Source organism: Mchenga conophoros, linkage group LG9, assembly GCF_057382185.1.
Source record: "Mchenga conophoros isolate Kocher_MC1m ecotype Shallow Benthic linkage group LG9, M_conophoros_male_GT1.1, whole genome shotgun sequence".
NCBI lineage: Eukaryota > Metazoa > Chordata > Actinopteri > Cichliformes > Cichlidae > Mchenga > Mchenga conophoros.
The window spans coordinates 16,339,653-16,359,392 of record NC_140534.1 but is presented as its reverse complement, the minus strand read 5'-3'; the positions used below and the strand labels follow the sequence as shown (position 1 = coordinate 16,359,392).

The following is a 19,740-nucleotide window of genomic DNA, read 5'->3' as shown; positions in this document are numbered from 1 at the left end:
CATGTTTCAGTGTCTGATGTGTTGTGGGAAGATCTTCTGCATAAATTGGTTGTAATGAGTAGTTTGAGTAATTCAGGTTACTGTTACCTTCTTATGATATAGAATAGAATAGAATAATCCTTTAATTATCCCACAAGGGGAAATTTGGGTGTAATAGCAGCAAGAAAGACACAAACAAACAGTACACAAGACACAGAACAGAAAACATACACAATTTTTACATATTCACATCAAGGACTGTTATGACCCAGGGTCATTATTTGCGGTACGGTGTTGTTATTGTTTGTATTTGTATTCAGTGTTGCTTGTTTCCAGGTGGAGGCCACCCATTGGTGGAGGAAGGAAAGAGGCCAGCTACAAAAGGGGTTGGACTGGGTCGGCGAGGAGACTTCCTGGTTTCCCGTGAGCTGTGTGTCTGGGGACCGTCGTGGTGTGTGACCTCACGGGGCTGCAATATTAATGCTGAAAAAGGGGTTGTACCTGGGCTTGGTAGCTGTAGGGGTGGGAAGCCGTTTTTCTTTTATTCCCCTCTTTTCTCCTGTTTCGGGTAGGGAGACAGGTTAGAGAATTGTATTTTGTTTTGGGATCGTGGGAGGTAAGTTAGCTCTGTTTTTCTTTCTAGTGTGTTTTGTTTGTTGTTTTGGCATCGCCCACCCTGAAGCTCGCTACCTGTTCAGTAAATAAATTAACCAACTCTCGTCATTCTGCCGTGGTGTGATTTTTTTGTCGTTATTATGTATCGGGTTTATCTTTTTGTTGTGTCGCACCCCGGCTTCGGGCCGGTGTGTAACATAAATGGGGGCTCGTCCGTTTGAGGGATTTCGGGGTCGTTTGTGTGTAGTGGGGTTCGTGTGGGTGTGTGGGTTTTTTTTGTGTTTTTGGGGGTTGTTTGTGTGGGTGGCCGCGGACGGAGTTTGATGTGGATAAGTTTGCCGAGGCGCCTTCCTTGCAGCAGTTGAGTCGGTGTCGGAGGGAGGATTTGCTGCTTATTGCGGGCCGTTTTGATGTGCGAGCGCCGGCGGGGGTGAAAAAGGATGATTTGCGACAGCTTGTCACGGTGGCTTTGAGCGAGCGGGGTTTGCTGTCGAGCGTGCCGCTTGTTGGTGGGACGGGCGGGGCGGCTATGGAGCCGTTGGCTCCGTTGTCTGTTCCTCCTGTGGCCGCCCCCTCTGTGGCTCCTCCTGCTCCAGTTGTTGCTCCGCATTAAGGAGGTGGAGTTGAGTAGTCACCGGTTGGAGGTAGAAGCGATGCATTTGAGGGTGAGGGCGTTGGAGTTGGAGCGCGGACCTCCACCGCGTGCCCCTGACTCTACGCCGCCCACGCCTGCGCCCTCTGTGCTCCCTGCGCCGCCGGCGCCTGGTCCCGCCCCGGCTCTCCATCAGGATTTTGATGTTGGGAGGCACATTAAATTGGTGCCGCCCTTTTGTGAATCAGAGGTGGAGTCGTTTTTTCCTGCTTTTGAGCGTGTGGCTGCCGCGTTAAAGTGGCCGGAGGAGGTCTGGGTTTTGCTGTTGCAGTGTCGGCTGGTGGGTAGGGCTCAGGAGGTGTGGGCTAGCCTGTCAGCATCTGAGAGCTTAGATTATGGTGTGGTTAAGGCTGCCGTATTGCGTGCTTTTGAGTTGGTGCCTGAAGCGTACCGTCAGAAGTTTCGGCAGTATGTGAGGGGGGGGGATCAGACTTATGTGGAGTTTGCGCGCGAGAAGGGTTTGCTCTTTGATCGGTGGTGCCAGGCTAGTGAGGTTAAGGAGTTTGCACAGTTGAAGGAGTTGATGTTATTGGAGGATTTCAAGGGGTGTCTGCCGGAGCGGGTGGTTGTTTATTTGAACGAGCAGAAGGTCGTTTCCCTCGCGAAAGCGGCGGTTCTGGCAGATGAGTTTGCTTTGACGCACAAGAGGGGTTTTTCCCCTCCGTTACGTCGGGGTTCTAGAGTTTTGCCGGAGGTGGGGGGGGGGGGGGGCGTTCTCCCCCGCTCTCGCGGCATAGCCCTACGGTGGTCGCTGGGGACCGCCGATGTTTTTTTTGTCATGAGCTCGGTCATCTCGTTGCTTCTTGTCCCGTGCTGAGGGCGAGGGAGGGGGCGCGGGCCGACATTTCGGGGGGGGCCGTGCAGTGTTGCTCCGCGGTAACCCGCCCTAGCTTAATGCCGGTTGGCGTCGTTCCGCGGGGGATAGATGAGGTGTTTCGACCGTTTGTTTCGACGGGGTTTTTATCGTTGTCTGGTGATGCGGGGGACCGGGTTCCGATCACCATCTTGAGGGATACAGGGGCGAAGCATTCGGTGGCGCGGCATGGAGTCGTGCCTTTCTCTCAGCAGTCGTACTGTGGTTCTGATTTGCTGGTGTGGGGTATCAAGGTGAGTCTTTTACGCATGCCTCTCCATACGGTTACTTTGGCCTCGTCCTTCGTATCGGGCGCTGTGCGGGTGGGGGTTCGAGATCAGCTGCCAATTGAAGGCATTGATCTTGTTTTGGGAAATGACTTGGCCGGGGGAAAAGTGTTTCCGGCTATGCCGGAAGTTATTGAGTGTCCTACTTCGGATCGGTTATGCCAATTCCCGTCGGAGCTGGGTGACCCCACAGTTTATCCGGCATGTGTGGTTACTCGTGCTCAAGCTCGTCGCTTGGGTGGTGAGGTGGACATATCCGAAATGTTTCCGGACGGCTCTGAGCCGCATGATAGTTCTGTTCCGGGGGTAGATGGTGGGACGGCGAAGGTTTTTAGTATGGTGTCGGAGAAGGAGGCAGCAGGTATCCGCAGGTTTGTGTGTGGTCAACTCCGTGACGAGGCAGACCTGAGCATGCTGACCTTGGGAATTTTAAAAAAGAGATATCAGACACACAACAAATGTGACTCATTAAGGCCAGAAGTAAAAACTTTCATGAAACAGGTGGTGCAAGAGGAACTGATGAAAATGCAGGATAATGATGAAAGTGAAAGTGACTCAGAGACTAAGAAGCTCCAGAACAAAAGGAAAAGAGAAAATGGAAATGACGAGGTCATGAGTGAGAGTGAAGATGAATCCTGGGCAAAGAAATCACAAAATAATCATTCAAGCTCATCATCAGAATCTGAGGTTCAAGAGGACAACAAAACAGAAAGTAAAGAAAGCAGCAATGATGAAGAAAATGCCAAATCTCAAGCTGATGGTGAAGAGCCAGAGGTGAAAAAATCACAACAAAAGAGAAATGAAAATCGTCAAATTGACAGTGACGAGTCTTCTGATGAGGAACTCAGTGAGGAAAGCAACTGCAGTGACAGTCCAAAGAAAATGGTGAGAATGAACGTCGAGACAGTAACCAGCAGTAAAGATGAAGGAAGGAGAACACCACTGAGTGATGCAGGAAACGAATCAGATGGAGACTGCAAGTCAGAAACGAGTGACAAAATTAGGAGCGACGAGTCTTCTGACAGTGAAAAAGAAGATACAAAAGTGGAAGAGAAAACCAGTGACCCAGACTCAGTTTCATCACTACCTTCTTTGGAAGATGAAAAAGAAAATAAGACTGTTAAAACAAATGATAAAAAGATGAAGAAGAGTGTGAAGAAAGATGAGAGCACCAGAAAACCAAAGTCTGATGACAAATCGGTGGCGAGGCTTGAACGTTATATTGCCCTCTGCGGCGTGAGGAGAAATTACAAGAAGCTGCTGGAGGACTGCCGCTCCCAGGTGGCTGTTCTGAAGAAGGAGCTTGAAGAGCTTGGTGTACATGGTCAGCCAACTATTCAGAAATGGAAAAAGGTCAGAATGAAGAGAGAGCAAGCTCAAGAACTGGCTGCTCTTGATGTCAACAACATCATTACCACACAAGGTCGACCTACACGCAGGGGTGCCTCAGCAAGTCAGAAACAACAGGACTGTCCGTCCTCTGAATATCAGCGCACTCTAAACTCGGAATCAGACAGTGATCAGGAAAACAATACCCACAGAGGTCGCAGGAAAATGTCCGAATGGGCCAACCTGCAGGGGATCATCAGTGATGACACAGACAGTGACTGATGAGTCTGGTTTCCCCCTAGGAAGTGTTCGATTTGTTTGTTTGTTTTAATGTTTTTGATACTAGGTCTAGCATCTCTCTAATGAGATGCTTGATTTTAGGTGGGGGGGTGTTATGACCCAGGGTCATTATTTGCGGTACGGTGTTGTTATTGTTTGTATTTGTATTCAGTGTTGCTTGTTTCCAGGTGGAGGCCACCCATTGGTGGAGGAAGGAAAGAGGCCAGCTACAAAAGGGGTTGGACTGGGTCGGCGAGGAGACTTCCTGGTTTCCCGTGAGCTGTGTGTCTGGGGACCGTCGTGGTGTGTGACCTCACGGGGCTGCAATATTAATGCTGAAAAAGGGGTTGTACCTGGGCTTGGTAGCTGTAGGGGTGGGAAGCCGTTTTCTTTTATTCCCCTCTTTTCTCCTGTTTCGGGTAGGGAGACAGGTTAGAGAATTGTATTTTGTTTTGGGATCGTGGGAGGTAAGTTAGCTCTTTTTTTCTTTCTAGTGTGTTTTGTTTGTTGTTTTGGCATCGCCCACCCTGAAGCTCGCTACCTGTTCAGTAAATAAATTAACCAACTCTCGTCATTCTGCCGTGGTGTGATTTTTTTTGTCGTTATTATGTATCGGGTTTATCTTTTTGTTGTGTCGCACCCCGGCTTCGGGCCGGTGTGTAACAAGGATATGAAAACAGCCTGGGCATTTTCTTCTGACCTTCTGTTCACTGGATATTTTTGATTTTGCAAATCCAAGAATAAGTTGTGTGGAAAAATCCCAGTAGATCAGCAGGTTCTACAATATCAAGGCCAACCCATATGCCACCAACAACCATGCAATTTTCAAAGTAATTTAACATCAGAACCACCAAAGAAAAAAACAAATCCTGTAACTCTGTTAAATTAAATCTCCGTCATGTTTTTGACTTTTCTTAAAATAGGCTTATTCATCAAATACTGAAGCTCCAGGTGTACGGGATCAGAAGAAAAATGGAGTCCAGAGTGTGGAGAACTAATCAGAGTAAATAAAAAGTGAAATTCAGATCACGGCAGCCAAACAGTTTTCTGGCCTGAGGAGAGGAGCTGAGGAGGGCTGTGGATGGTGAATGAGAGTTTTGGTGATCGGCAGCAGATGTGGACGAGGTAAACTTTGACCGCTCAACTTTTTACAACAATTATTTCAAATCTGTTTCTTATGTTTTTCTAGCCAGCTGTGAGGTCACTTTGAAAATGTAGGCAGTCTGTTTTTATGTTGTCTTTATTTTATCTAGAATTCATTTTTATTTTTTTAAATTTAAATAATGTACATAATATATATGCATAATGTCCTTCGTGTGTGAAAATATTTTTTAGGTGTTTTTGTGCTATCTGTTATACCCTTTGTTTATTGATCTGTTTAAACTTTACAATCTGTAATTAAATGATCAATGAAGTCATTGATAAAACTAATAAAATGCCTAAAAATTCATCTTAATCAAAATTAAGATTAGAAAAAAAAAACAGATGAAAGTTGTCAAACTTACTTTTTTAAGAAGTGACATACTTGCCGTTACTGCTGTTATTTTTTTCTGGGGAGTTATCTCCTTCATCTGAACTACATTAATAAATCCTGACCTGCAATTGGCTGATTACATATTAAAAACAACAAGTTTACCTAGTCTTAAATCTGTTACTATGTGTCAGCATCGAGGATGAGAGTCATTCATTCCTTTAGCCTTATGGACACTAAATATTAATCGCAATAACGTTTGTACCTAAAACTCTGAGTGTAGGTTTAAAAATAAATTCCACCGTCATGTCAATCTAGTTTAGAAAGGCGCTGCTCTCTGTGGTCTCAACAAATATAATACCCCATTTGAGTAATCTATCCTGCATTTCCAAGGGCGTCATCTCATTATTGATTGGAGGAAAGTGAAGAGATATGGATATTAGGAGGCTGAAGGCCACAGAGGTACTGAAGGTGATTCATGGGAGGGTCTTCCTCATCATTCAGACCCTGGACAAATAGTTCATTTCCAACAGTGTTGGCATTTGAAGAAATCAAATTCTTGAGGTGAATTTAAAGCAGGGCAAGAGGCGGGTCTGTACCTTCCGCATACCTGGTAGACTCCTTTGAGGTCTCGAAGTTGTCTTTCAATTACAACCACAGTAAACCTCTCCTCCACACACAAACACCCATTGCCCCTAACACACTGTAAGCAGTGGCCTCTGAGAGTCCCTACTGTTTCAGTCGAATAGCTTTTTTTCCTTCTATTTTTCCTTCTTTTTTAGAAATCAGTGCAGTATATTTCATTATAATGGTTGCTATTGTTGCACAAAATCACTAGAAGATTATCGTTTTGCAGATGGTGATGAAAGAGTAGTTCTCCCAGTGCTGCAGGGACTAGCCATTATCATTTTCCTGACCATGCCCTTTCTGGTAATTCTCCTCCATATAGCCTCAACCTTTCTTATGGCTGTCAGTTGTAGAGAGCCAATTAACATATTGTGTCCGAGGGAGTCATTCTTCCCAGCGCTCCTCAGTTTCCCTCCTTCTGTTGTTTTCACACTGCTAGCTAGTGGGCAGAGTCACACAAATTAGTGGTGTGGGCTGGAAGGCTCAATTACCTTTTAAGGACTTTAGAGGTAGTCTGTGTCCATGTCAGCCTGTCTCAGAGCTTCCTCCAACCTGCCTCGATAAGGGCATAAAACAAGAAGTGGAGCGGGAAGGGGCACAGCAGAAGGAGAAAAGCAATTGGTGTGCAAGAGTTGAATTTCTAAATGATCTAATTTCTGTGTCTGCAGAGCGTCTCACTGTTGGCATCCCTGTTCCCCTTAGAGACAATGGCAACTCTCTTCTTCTCATCAGCCCACCTCAGGCTCACCTCAGCCACCCTCCTCCTCTTCTTCCCTCCCACACCTCTTGCTATCTTTTGTTGTGAGCCGCGGAGAGCAAGGGGACAGCCAGCAGAAAGTCCATTTGAATATGATGGCAGGGGTGTATTCTCAGAGGAACAGGGCCACTCTGTGAGCTGTGCCAGGCATGGCCTTGTTATCCATCTGTGACCATGTAATGGAGATGGATACTGTACCACTGGCAAGCTAAAATGGAAGAGATACATGGGCCAGTAGATATCACGCCTCTCAAATGCTGGAAATGCTGCAAGCATTGGAGATGTAAAGCACAAGACACGTATGGAAGTGCTATGATTTGTGATTTCTGTCATATCGCTCTTGCTGAAGGTGGGAAGCACTCATATGATTTCCACACCATAGATACTATAAGGATTCTTGAAATAAGGCAATGGTGCATTAAAGTTTGAGTCAGTTTGGTTTTAGGTTTTTCTACTCATGCAAAATGATACTGCACTCAATTATGGAGATCTAAGAACATAATGGAATCGCTGTAACAAAGCCTTGGTAATTCGAACATGAGGCTGAATGATTGTCTTCATTTTCTACAGAAGTGTGAGTCATCTCTCTGGTCATGCAACACTTATTTGCAACAGTAATCAGGCTTTAAAGGACAATTAATGCAGATTCCAGATTGTGCTTTTTATCAATACAATCTATTATCATAGCTTGTCAATAGTCAAATTAGAAAAAGAAGTCCATCACAATGTTAACTGGCAACATGTTTCATCTTGTGTATTTTCGTTATGTGTTCTCATTCAAAAACTACTTGTAGAAACTGAAGCAGTGAGAATGCCTTAGTGGAGTTTTAATGTCATAATATTAACATATATCTCTATGTAAAACTTGATTTTTTTTAAAGAAAAAAAAGATGGCGCTTTTAAAAGTAAGAGGTGAATATAAAGTTCTGCTTACTCCACAGATTAACTTTCCTTATTATGCGTCAAACTCAATCCCTCTATTTGCAGCTCTTTTCACATGATAAAGACATTGTTGATAATCCAAGGGGAGCTATATACGCTGTGGTACCGGCCTGCTTCAAATCCACCTCCATCGTCCCGATACCCAAAAACTCCAACCCATCTTGCCTCAATGATTACCGCCCAGTAGCACTCACCCCCATCATCACTAAGTGCTTAGAGCGACTGGTCCTAGCACACTTCAAATCCTGTCTCCCCCCCACCCTGGACCCCCACCAATTCGCATACCGCCGGAACAGGAGCACAGAGGATGCAGTCTCCATCGCAATGCACTCTGTCCTCTCACACCTGGACAACAACAACACCTACGCCAGAATGCTGTTTATAGACTTCAGTTCAGCATTCAATACAATCCACCCCTCACAACTCATCAGGAAACTGACAGACCTGGGTATCAGTTCCCTCATCTGCAAATGGTTACTGGACTTCCTGACCAACCGCCCCCAACATGTCCGGCTGGATAACCGCTGCTCATCTACCATCACAATGAACACCGGTGTACCACAAGGCTGTGTGATGAGCCCTTTCCTCTACTCCCTCTTCACCCACGACTGCAGACCTGCTGATGGTTCCAACACCATCATTAAGTTTGCAGATGACACCACGGTGATTGGCCTCATCAGTGACAACGATGAGGCCGCCTACAGGGAGGAGGTGGATCGTCTGGCTGAGTGGTGCGACACAAACAACCAGCTTCAAGTTCCTGGGAGTCCACATCTCCGAGGATCTCACCTGGACGACCAACTGCTCCAAACTGGTCAAGAAGGCTCACCAGCGCCTCTTCTTCTTGAGGACTCTGAGGAAGAACCACCTGTCCTCAGACATCCTGGTGAACTTCTATCGCTGCACCATCGAGAGCATCCTGACCAACTGTATAACAGTCTGGTACGGGAACTGCTCTGCCTCGGACCGGAAGGCGTTGCAGAGGGTCGTGAAAACTGCCCAGCGCATCGCCGGAGCACCACTTCCTGCCATAAAAGACATCTACAGGAAGCGGTGTCTGAAAAGGGCTGGGAAAATCATCAAAGACCCCAGTCACCCATCACATGGACTCTTCACCCTCCTGCCCTCTGGGAGGCGCCACAGGAGCCTCCGGACTAAGACCACCAGGTACCGGAACAGCTTCTTCCCCACAGCTGTCAGACTCCTGAACTCTGCCTCCTGACATCTGACCCACGTTAAACTCATGGACTGAACATACACACACCCACAATGGACAACTGTACCCTCAAACACACAATAATAACATGGACTGAACCACCACTCACAACCACTAGCACTTTATATAGCCTCTGTAGAAACTATCTACACCCTCACTTATCTTAACTGCACTACTGTATAGCTCTGTGTAAATAATCATTCTGTACATTCGATAATTTTTAATCCTACAACTGTTTACAACTTGCATAGTTCCCATTTCTGTATAGCTGTATATCCCAGATTCTGTAAAGTTATTTATTTCATATTCTGTATAGTTTTTCATATTTATATCCTGTTCATATCCTGTACATAGCTTGTACTCACTACAGCCTGTACATACTTATAGTTATAGAATATTCACAACATACTTCATACCGTGTACATTATAACATACCATAATAGACCCATTTCTGTAATATACTCACATATCTATATTATTGCTAATATATATTGTAATATATCTATATCACTAAAGCACTTCTGGATGGATGCAAACTGCATTTCGTTGCCCTGTACCTGTGCATGTGCAATGACAATAAAGTTGAATTCTATTCTATTCTATTCTATTCTATTCTATATCTTTAAAAAATGATAACACTACCAGAGCTACCAATTTCTAGACATTAGAAGAAGGCTCCAAATCAAAGCAAGATAACCAGTTAGACAGCATGTTTCTTTCTGTCTTTCTTACTTGGATCGCAGTCTTCAACCTTATCTGACTTCAGTGACGTCTCTTCAGGCAAATTCATAAAGACTTCCCATATCCTCCTCACATATTCCTCTCATATATCACACATGTAATCAAAAACTTACAGGGATTGGACTGCAAAAATTAAAAACCTCACCTGATTGAAATTTGGCCAGCTCTCCCTCTCAAGGTCGTCTCTCTGGAGATGTCTGGACAGCTTCCAGCAGCAGCTGTTTGTACCTTCCTCTCCTGACAAACATCAAATCTGCGAAGAAAGCCAACACCCAATTTTGTTTTTAAAGTGACACAGATTTTTCATGGAGAGCCATCACTGGTGATTAGAGCTGGATCTCTGGCTGTGAACAAGCAGTTTTCAGCTGAAAGGTCTGCAGCGTCTAAACCTGAAAGCAGTGTGTCAAGGGCAACACCAGGATCATACACAGTACTTTTTTGTTTTTTCTGACTTTCAGTGGGTTGTGGATCAAGAATTCATCTCCTAAGCTACATTGAGAATGAATGTTTTTTGGGGGGCTTTCTGGCTTTCCTGAAAAAATAATCAAATTATAGTTTGACACACTGGAGGTGATCCAGCTATCACAGAAGTGAACAGGAGGGACTTCAGCAACCTTGCTGAAATTAGTGCAGAGCAAACTTTATCACGTAATTGAACCAGCATCTTTTACAAAAAACATTTTCCAGTATTTCCCTGCTGCCTTTACCGAACCACAAATGGATATAAGATGTGAACCCAGTCTCTGGAATAAGTAATGTCCACACCATATGTTGCTCTTACTTGTTTATAATCAATTGTATAATATGTGAGGTTTAACGTTCCCTCTGCTGCTATTGGACACTTTAATTACCAGTGTCACATCATTTTAAGTTTTATATTCTGGGCAGCATTTCTAAAAGGGAGGTAATGAGAGTTTACCAAAAGTCTGCAAATATTACCTGATCCTGGAAGCTCTCACAGTATGAGTCTCACAGTATGCAGACCTTTGGCTCCTACAGCTCTGACCCTCTGACCCTGTAGTGGACACAGACACCCTCCAAGATCTAGAAAATGTAGGTGTAGAGTTGACAGAGGGCATACGATCCTCTTCCATTGTTTTTTCTCGAAGTGAGGAAATAAAATATTAACATTTGGTGTAATCCAGCTGAAATCCAATCATCGCTGAAGGGTGTTTCATGGGGGGAGAGCCAATAAAGGCAAGCTGAGCGATCAAAGATTTCAAACTGATTTCTAAAGTGTTCACTGATGACTGATGAATGACATTAACTGTTGCACTGAATAACATGGAAATAAATAAATACATAAACTTTAAAATCTCTGCTGGTGTCCACATTTACAAGTGAAGAGAAGTCTGGGAACAATGTTGTTTTATCGACATGAACTTTATTTCATCTCACTGACCTTTATTTACCTCAACTGCTGAGGGAAGCGTGTCTTTTCTGTTTCCTCCTGTTTGTTATAGTAAACAAAGCAATGTTATAACGAGCCATCAATTCATTTCAGTTTGTTTGATCCTCTCATCACTGTTAACGTTATTACAAACTCACTATTTAGGGTATTTGTCTCAGATTAAAAACGCCTTTCCTACTCTGAAACTTTGTTCTGTGAAGTAAAGACTAAACAGTATTCAACACATCTTTTTAATGACAGCATGGTTCTTGTCAGTTAGAGCTACTTTGAATCTGCGCCACACTATGAACGACTTCGCATAGAGCACGCAATAATCTTTATCCACACTGTGAGTATAAGGACAAAAGGTCATATTGTGTTACTATATTAAAGTTAGTAATTCAGTACTATTGGGTACTGTATGATGATTTTAATTAATAGTCATGAAGTAGTAATTAGAATGATTTGAACCATTAGCGAAAAATAGAGTGAATTATTGTTTTTATCACGTGGTGGCATTCGGGAACATTTGGATATTGTGATGGAGAAAAATGCTGAGGGGAAAAGCACTCTCTCAGCAGTGGAAGCGCATTGAGCACATATAGCTCAATTTTGTATGACAATATTTCAGTTAAAAACATTATTTAGTGCCCTAGGTGCATTCCAATAAAATATATTTTTGTTATGCTCAAGCTCACCAAGAAGTCCCAGTCAGCAGTTAAATTCACACATTACAGAAGATGGCAGGTTACATTTTATTTATTGATATATTTATAAGTCCAAGCTCATGCATTATACATTTAGTGGTATAAGGTCCACATAAATCTTTGCACAACAGAGAGGGCAATGTGATGAAAGAAATACTGGCACAAGAATAGGTAGGCACAGTCATGATCAGTGGGTTCCTATTAATAGAAGAAGAAAACTAAAGATATTGAAACAATTGTGCATATTTACTTGTATATAACATTTAGATTGTTGAATCAACACTGTCAGACCAAATGGCAATGAACGAAACAATGAATTAAATTTACATTTTATGCACAGTACATTTATTTTAGACCAATCCAACTAGATATTATGCAATAAGTTGTGTCTTTGTTTGATTAATGAACTGCTTGCTGGCTCTAATCCATAAATGTCAGCTCTACCATTTTTTTCTGAAACAAATAAAGTACCCCTTTTTTGTCCCATGAATCTGAAATAAATCGCTCATTACCTATTCTTGTCAGAAACAGTCTTGCAGCTGTTCCTACTGTATCTGGTGCATAATTGGAATGAGTAGTGGTGTGCTTTGTCTTAACTGTGGTATATGGAAAAATGGTGTGGGAGGTGCATGGAGAGAAAAATGATTTCCACATGCACTGAGCACTGCATGGGGGCAGCCTTTGCCTCCCTCTGCCCAGTTCTGTCATCCAGACTGCAGTTCTTTGTGTGCAAATGTGTACAGAGATGATGGAAAACCAGATACATCTTATTTGAATTTACTACCTCTCTCACCTTGCGTGTCAATAAAATCCCTCTGTACTCTGCTCATTATTCACTCTCGCAATTTAAAAAGTGAAATGGCAATTTCAGTCCGACTAAGAGTTTTTACATCATGCATCATGAAAAGATTATTTTGGAATTTGAGATGTTGCCTCATTTATTTATTTATTAATAACGGGGGACGCGGAAGGAGCTGCTAAGACGTTTGTCTTGGTTGTTAGGGGAACTTTAGTCCTCCACCAGGGGTCACTGTTGTGCAGGGAGATTGATCTCCACTAACCCCCTCCTGAGAAGATCAATGAGTCCAAGTCTCTATGGTAAACCCCCCCACCCCCCTTCTGTGCATCTCTGAGTATCTCACTGTCTGTGTGTTTTTGTGCTTTGTATTGATGTATGTGTAAGAAAGAGAGTGATAGAGGGAGAAAAGGGAGGTTTGTGTGCGGCTGTGTGTACACATCCACATGCAAACACAGTTGTCATTTCACCGTGCTGTCGTTACTTTATGTGCTGAGAATGTGTAGTGCTAAGTAGTCACAGGAGGAGCAAACTGCTGAATGTGAAAGTGGTCCTTGTGCCGTGGCCTTGTGCGGGTGCCAACATGGACTTGGGTACGGGTGCAGAATGTGAAACGTTTTCTTCAGAGCTTACATGCGATATCCCGGCAGCCAGGTGAGTCAGTTATCCCATACAAGTCAGAGTGTTATCTATGCAACTCCTCACTAAGGAGTCTTGGCCTGCTCTTCTATTGATCTGTCTGTCCATCCGGTATGATTAATTTCATAACCCTGTACAGTGCACCTGCATGAGGAAAGACAAAAAAAAAACAAACACTTAGCTTCAAATTAAGTAATTATCATAGTCTATACAGTCTGAACAGTGAACTAAACATAGCCATTTGCAAAGACACAAAAACAAGAGTGTAAACTCTGGTGATAGTTAATGTTTATAGGATCAGTTATCCAAACAATATAATATTAAACTTCACAGACAACCCCATATTATCACAAGGAAAGTTGTGTAGGGGCCTGTCTCCTTTGTGTCAAATCAGGTATAAATACTTCAAGATGAAGTGGGACTATACAACTGCTTTAAAACGAAACACACACACACATGAAAATCAGTTGCAGGAACAAGAAGAGACAAGTGTTCTTTCTCCTCCGAGTTTGATTTCATCAGATAACAGTAACATTAAGTTGGAGTGTAGCTTGCACTTCATCTCTCTCTGATCGGTCTGTCTTGCTAACCTAGCAGAGCAGTGCATCTTTTGCTTCTTTACCAGACATTTCCAGGGCTGTGTTATTCTGTCACTTCATACCTGACAAGAGTGTTAAATGCAGCTATTGTGTGTGTTTAATAAATGGCAACTGGCAATGTGTTGCCAGTTGCTATTATAAAACTACAATAGTCAATATATGCTTGTGACGGCACTCACCAAAGGCTTTTCTGTGTTTACCAAAATTTAGTAGGTGTACTCCTAATTTTGATTATGAATCATTTTAACACAACAAAAAACTTAAGCAACTACTTCCAGATGCTTGTACAGGTGTTGGTGAACTACCATTTGAATAAGAAAAAAAAGGGAGAACAATAAGCTACGAACTGGATCAGTGGTGCAGTGAGATGAGATGTTACTATACAGACAGGATAAGTGAAAGCCAAAAATGACTACAGCCATCTGTAGTATTGTGTGTGGATCTCAAAAATATAAATAAATGAAAAGATGTGTAGTGCAGACCCCAGTTTGAACACAGCATATATGCACATTCATTCGGGAATCTCAAATTCCAAACCCTCTGTTTATGTTTTTATCATACTTTCAGATGGACATGCATAACTACACCCATTGCCTACATACCTATTTATGTTTACATTGAAATGTTAAAGCTAACCAGCAGAGCTAAAATTCAGTGTTTTCCGTGTACATTTTTGTATTTTTCATGACCAGTTTAATGTCTTAAGTTTATGTATAACATTTTTATTTCAATAAATAATCCTTGTTTATGCGTCACTCTGTTTTGTTCTGTATACGTCTGTTTGATTCTGCTACAGGCCTGCTCATCTCTGCTTTTGTTACCTGCTGAAAATCAAGCTGTTGCTGCTTAGTTGGGGTCCGCATTCAGTGTTAGCATGCTGCCTTTGCAAGTGTGTGGAGAAATGTGATGTCATGTTTGTAGCAGTGGGTAGTTGTTTCTGGTCTCGACATGGTTTGCAATTTAACTTCACATTCACCTCTCTTCACAGCTTTCTCACACACACACACACACACACACACACACACACACACACACACACACACACACGCGTGCCTGAATTGTGATTTAAAAAAATTAAGATAATATTATTTTTATTGTGTTTTAGTTATGATGTGATTGCAATAAGGCGTTATCACGAGGATTGTTTTTTGTTTTTCTTTCTTTGGTGTTGTGACCTGTGAAAAACATGTTTGCCATCTATGATCTTGAACTACTTCATTGTAATCTGAACTAAACTTTGACTTTGAAATCTTAAACGTACATAAAGCACCTCTGTTGTTTTTGTGACAGTTAGCGTTATCTTATCACTAGCAGTGAAATTTCTCTTCCAGTTTGCAGATCTGAAGCAGTCAGGTATGGTTATCACAACCAGAATCCTCCCAGGAGTGGACATCCTAACAAATTCATCCTAAAGTCAGGCTGTGCAATACTAAGTAACTGGAAAAAAAATCAAACAAACAAAATAAAGACTTACATTTCAGTTCAGGAACGCACAAGTAGAAAAAAACTGAACACATATGATGTGTTGCCAGGAAAAAGTCTCTTTCTAAAAACAACATCGCTTATCTGAACAACAAATCAAAAGACTTCTGCCAACCTCATGCCAACTGTCAAGCTTTATAGCGGAGGCACTGACTGGAGCATGAACTCCTCTGTATACAAAAGTATGCTACAGTCAAATGCGAGGCCATCTGTCCAACAGCTAAAGCTTGGCTGAAACCGGGTCATGCAACAGGACAATGATTACAAGCACAGCAGCAAATCTACAAAAGAATGGCTGATAATAAAGGAATCAAGGTGTTGCAGTGGCCCATTCAAAGTCCAAATCTCAACCTGATTGAAATGTGAATGGGTAAAAGAGTTGTATTTAAATAATGCTTGCAAACCTCAATGAACTAGCATATGAATATAAACCTGCTGAAGTTGTACAGAAAACTGTTTCTTACATTTATTACTGCCAAAGGTGGTTCTATATGTTACTGAACCAGAGGGTTGTACTTTGTTTTTCACAAGGCTGTAAGTGAAGTGACCATTAAAAAAACCTATATTGGTTTATGTACCTTGTGTTTTAGTATTTTTTTAATTGTGTGTGTGTGTGTGTGTGTGTGTGTGTGTGTTATTATTCATTACCACAGAAAATCTGTAATTTTATAACTGAAATCCGGCATATTTGCCAACAGCTTTCTTTATCTATGCGCAGCTTTAATGTGGAATATCTTTTCCATTAAAATAACATTTGTTCAAAAACACTTACCTACTGTAGTAAACTGCAACAAAAATAAGACACAAAAGCTCAAGAATACTGAGCTAAGTGTTACTAATACATATGTCTGTAGTTTCCTTTAATGGACAAACCATCTGTCCCAGGCAGCCTGGAGCTTCCCTCTTCTAATTGTCCCGTCTGTGGTGTTTGATATGCATAATTAGACTTTTAATAATCTTTGCTATGTAGGTGCTGTTTGCCATGAGTTCATAGAGATTAGTATCTTCCCATGGGTTGTAAGGGGTTTGGTGAATCTCCAATTACCTGTTTTCTAGTCAGTCAGTGACACAGGACATTAACGTTCTTAGATACACACTGTAAATTTAAATCAGAAGCATTTATTTAGATATGATAATAAAATAATTTAAAAAAATAACATGCCTCTGATAGGACGTAAGTAACAGTTAGCATGCTAATGTGCTGTGTCTACACAAGGTGCAACTCTGACAAAGTACATCTGAAGCTAACAAGCAGATTTAACTACCTGTTTGTTTTATTGTATGTTATTGTGATTTTCTATTAACTATTGTGACACTAAATGTTCTTATTTATTTTATTCTTTTCTGTTGTGCAACATTTTGTGACTCTAAACTTTAATTACACATATTTTCAAAAAAAGCTAGGGTTACTGGGGCCCCGGTGTCTGAGGGCCTTAGTCCATGGGATCCGGCCCCAGAGAGGGGACATGGGCCCACCCTCCTGTCGGCCTACCGCCCACAGGAGGTTCTGTAGAAGTTGGGTGCAGTGTGTGCTAGGCGGTGGCCAGGCTATGGCGGACCAACCCTCAGTTAACAAACTAGCAAGATTGGGACATGAAACGTCACCTCTCTGGTGGGAAAAGAGCCTGAGCTAGTGTTTGACACTGAGAGGTACTGGTTAGATATAGTCGGGCTCACCAGTCTCCTATACCAGGGTTGGACTCCGTCTCAGTCTGGATCCGCCCTTGGTGAGAGGCAGGGTGGTGGGGTAGGTATTTTAGCATCGCCTTGGATGGATGGTGCTTACATATAGAAGATAATCACATTGTTTTGGATACATGTTTTGTCAGTACTTACACATTAAAGAAAACTGGTAAAACTGATTATCTGCACTTTCCTTCCTACTCCTTATTACACCTGAAAAATGATTGACTCTTTGCAGTTGATAAAAGATATAAACATTCCAGTACTGATGCTTGAATTGTGATGAAACAAGAAGAATGTATCCTTTGATCCTGTTAATATCGCCACGTTCAACCTCACGTGTGAGTCTCACGACTTTACTATATATTGAGCTGTAAAGATTGCTATTGCTGACACATTTTACAAGAACAGGAATGAGCTTTTTGTGAAAGGCTGCATAAAGAGTACAATATCATAAATAATTCCTTCATTATACCCATTCACACTATATACCACTTGATAGTAGCATCGAGTGCATATTGGATAATAGTCATTGATGGAAAACTGTGTTAAAAGAGCTAAAAATAAACTGTGAAACTTACAGTATATAAAAATATTTTATATCCTAGCTACCCGAGATGTGAACAGCCTCTTGGTTTTCACTGTAGTGCTCTATTTAAGTTTAAGAAATGATGCAGGAAGTCCTCTACTAAAAGAGAATATGTTGACGGGAATTAAAAGTTACACTATGTCCCACTATGGGAACTCTATGAAACTCAATGAAAAATACAAGCGGTGGGAGCAGGCGAAGAAATGCATTACCATACTGCAGCATTTAAAAAGTGATGTTGGACAAGGCAGCGTTACGCACATGTTCAACATTATTTAAGATGATTTGAGCACAGCAAGCATTAAAGGAATGCTGTTTGATCGCTCGGCTTCATGTTTTCGTATGCTCTCAGTGAGTTTTATAGAGGAAGATGCTTTAGCACAATGGTAGTGTTGTGGCATTGCTGCTGATGTCCCCTGAATGCCCACAGTGGCAGCGGAGATTTAAAGAGCACACTCAAAGGACTCGCTGATCAAAGGAGTGTTTCATCTGTGAATTTGGCTGCTGCGTCGAATGCCAGAGACATGTTATGACAGAGATCTGATGCTAAGAGACTGACAGCAAAGTCTCTGATGACCTCTCTGTACAATGCAGAAGAGAATAAACAGGAAAATAAAGAGATGTAACAGATGCCTCATATTACACTGTATCTACAATACATTTTTAATTAAAAGTTAAACACAAGGTAGAATTACAAGGTAATATACATATACTGACACAAGAAGTCTACTCAGTCCTCGTCCAGAGATCAGTTCCTTCATTAACGTTCGCTGCGTTTTTAATTGAAAGCTAGATTGGCTGAAGGTATTACAAAATCTTTTCCTGTGCAACGGCAGGTTGGGAATTCAACATGAAAGCGAAGAGGGCATTGCTACTGGTTACTGAATGGGTAAGGGAATAATAATTACTTTAATATAAATTGCACTGCAGTGGTTCTGAACTTGATTGGTAATGGCGCAACCTTTTATGCACTGGTTGTAAACATGGAGTATATTATATCTTTTCTGCATGTTTTGTTGTTGCAAAACAGAACCTGGATAAAAATGTAAAACTAATGAGCAAATCTAAATTGTCTGTACCCAACTCTCTTGCACCAGGTCAGGGACATGACCATGACCATATTTCTTTTTGGTATTGGCTGAGTAGTGCATGAATTCATCTCCCCATAGTCAGACTATGTTTGAAGTTATACTGTAACATCCAGAGGGATCTGAGGGAGAACATTTAGCCAAAGCACCCTGAACTGGTGCATGCCATTGTCTTCCAGTACACAGTGTATTAAAAATGCATTACTTAGTGGACCATACCAGTGCAGTCTTAACTCATCACACACTGCACTAGCCAGATTTAGCTCCCTGGGACTTTGTCCTCTCCAGGTTATGGAGTAGCTGTTTTGACAGGACCAGTTCAAACACGAGACTTTGACTTGCATGGAGCATTGTAAAAATAGCAGCTGCACTTGAAGCCCTGTGTCATGCACATGGAGACGCAATGAGAGGTGGACCAAATTCAAATTATGTGGGGTTTTTGTTTGTTTGCAAAGAGTCCATTTGAACACGCCTCCTGTGTTTATTTAAAATATATTTTTTAATACCGTGAGGCGTTAAGCTTAACATGGAGCAGTGAATTGGACTGCGAGTCTTTGACCACGTTTTTTGTCAAAACTACAGAGAGGTGGAAAACAAGTCTGCACACCTGACGTTTTTTGGTTTGTTGCTTATCCAAGCAGAGTTACAGGAGAGGGTGCTGGAGCCTGTCCCAGCTGAGAGGAAAAGAGGCAGGGTAGACTCTGCACAGGTTGTAAAGGAAAAGCAGATATCCATTACCTGACAAGAGTGTTAAATGCAGCTATTGTGTGTGTTTAATAAATGGCAACTGGCAATGTGTTGCCAGTTGCTATTATAAAACTACAATAGTCAATATATGCTTGTGACGGCACTCACCAAAGGCTTTTCTGTGTTTACCAAAATTTAGTAGGTGTACTCCTAATTTTGATTATGAATCATTTTAACACAACAAAAAACTTAAGCAACTACTTCCAGATGCTTGTACAGGTGTTGGTGAACTACCATTTGAATAAGAAAAAAAAGGGAGAACAATAAGCTAC

General features: G+C 42.1%; 1 protein-coding gene across 1 annotated transcript; it reads left to right on the top strand.

Annotated features, from left to right (window-relative positions):
- Positions 1-2,109: 2,109 nt before the first annotated feature.
- On the top strand, positions 2,110-4,836 carry LOC146567093 (uncharacterized). Its single transcript, XM_085285935.1, has one exon. It carries the CDS (start codon positions 2,141-2,143, stop codon positions 3,995-3,997), a length of 1,857 nt encoding a protein of 618 aa, XP_085142061.1. The 5' UTR covers positions 2,110-2,140; the 3' UTR covers positions 3,998-4,836.
- The last annotated feature ends 14,904 nt before the right edge of the window (positions 4,837-19,740 follow it).

Excerpts from the sequence above, each read along its gene's own strand:
- LOC146567093 (XM_085285935.1), top strand. The coding sequence starts at position 2,141 with ATGCCGGTTGGCGTCGTTCCGCGGGGGATAGATGAGGTGTTTCGACCG.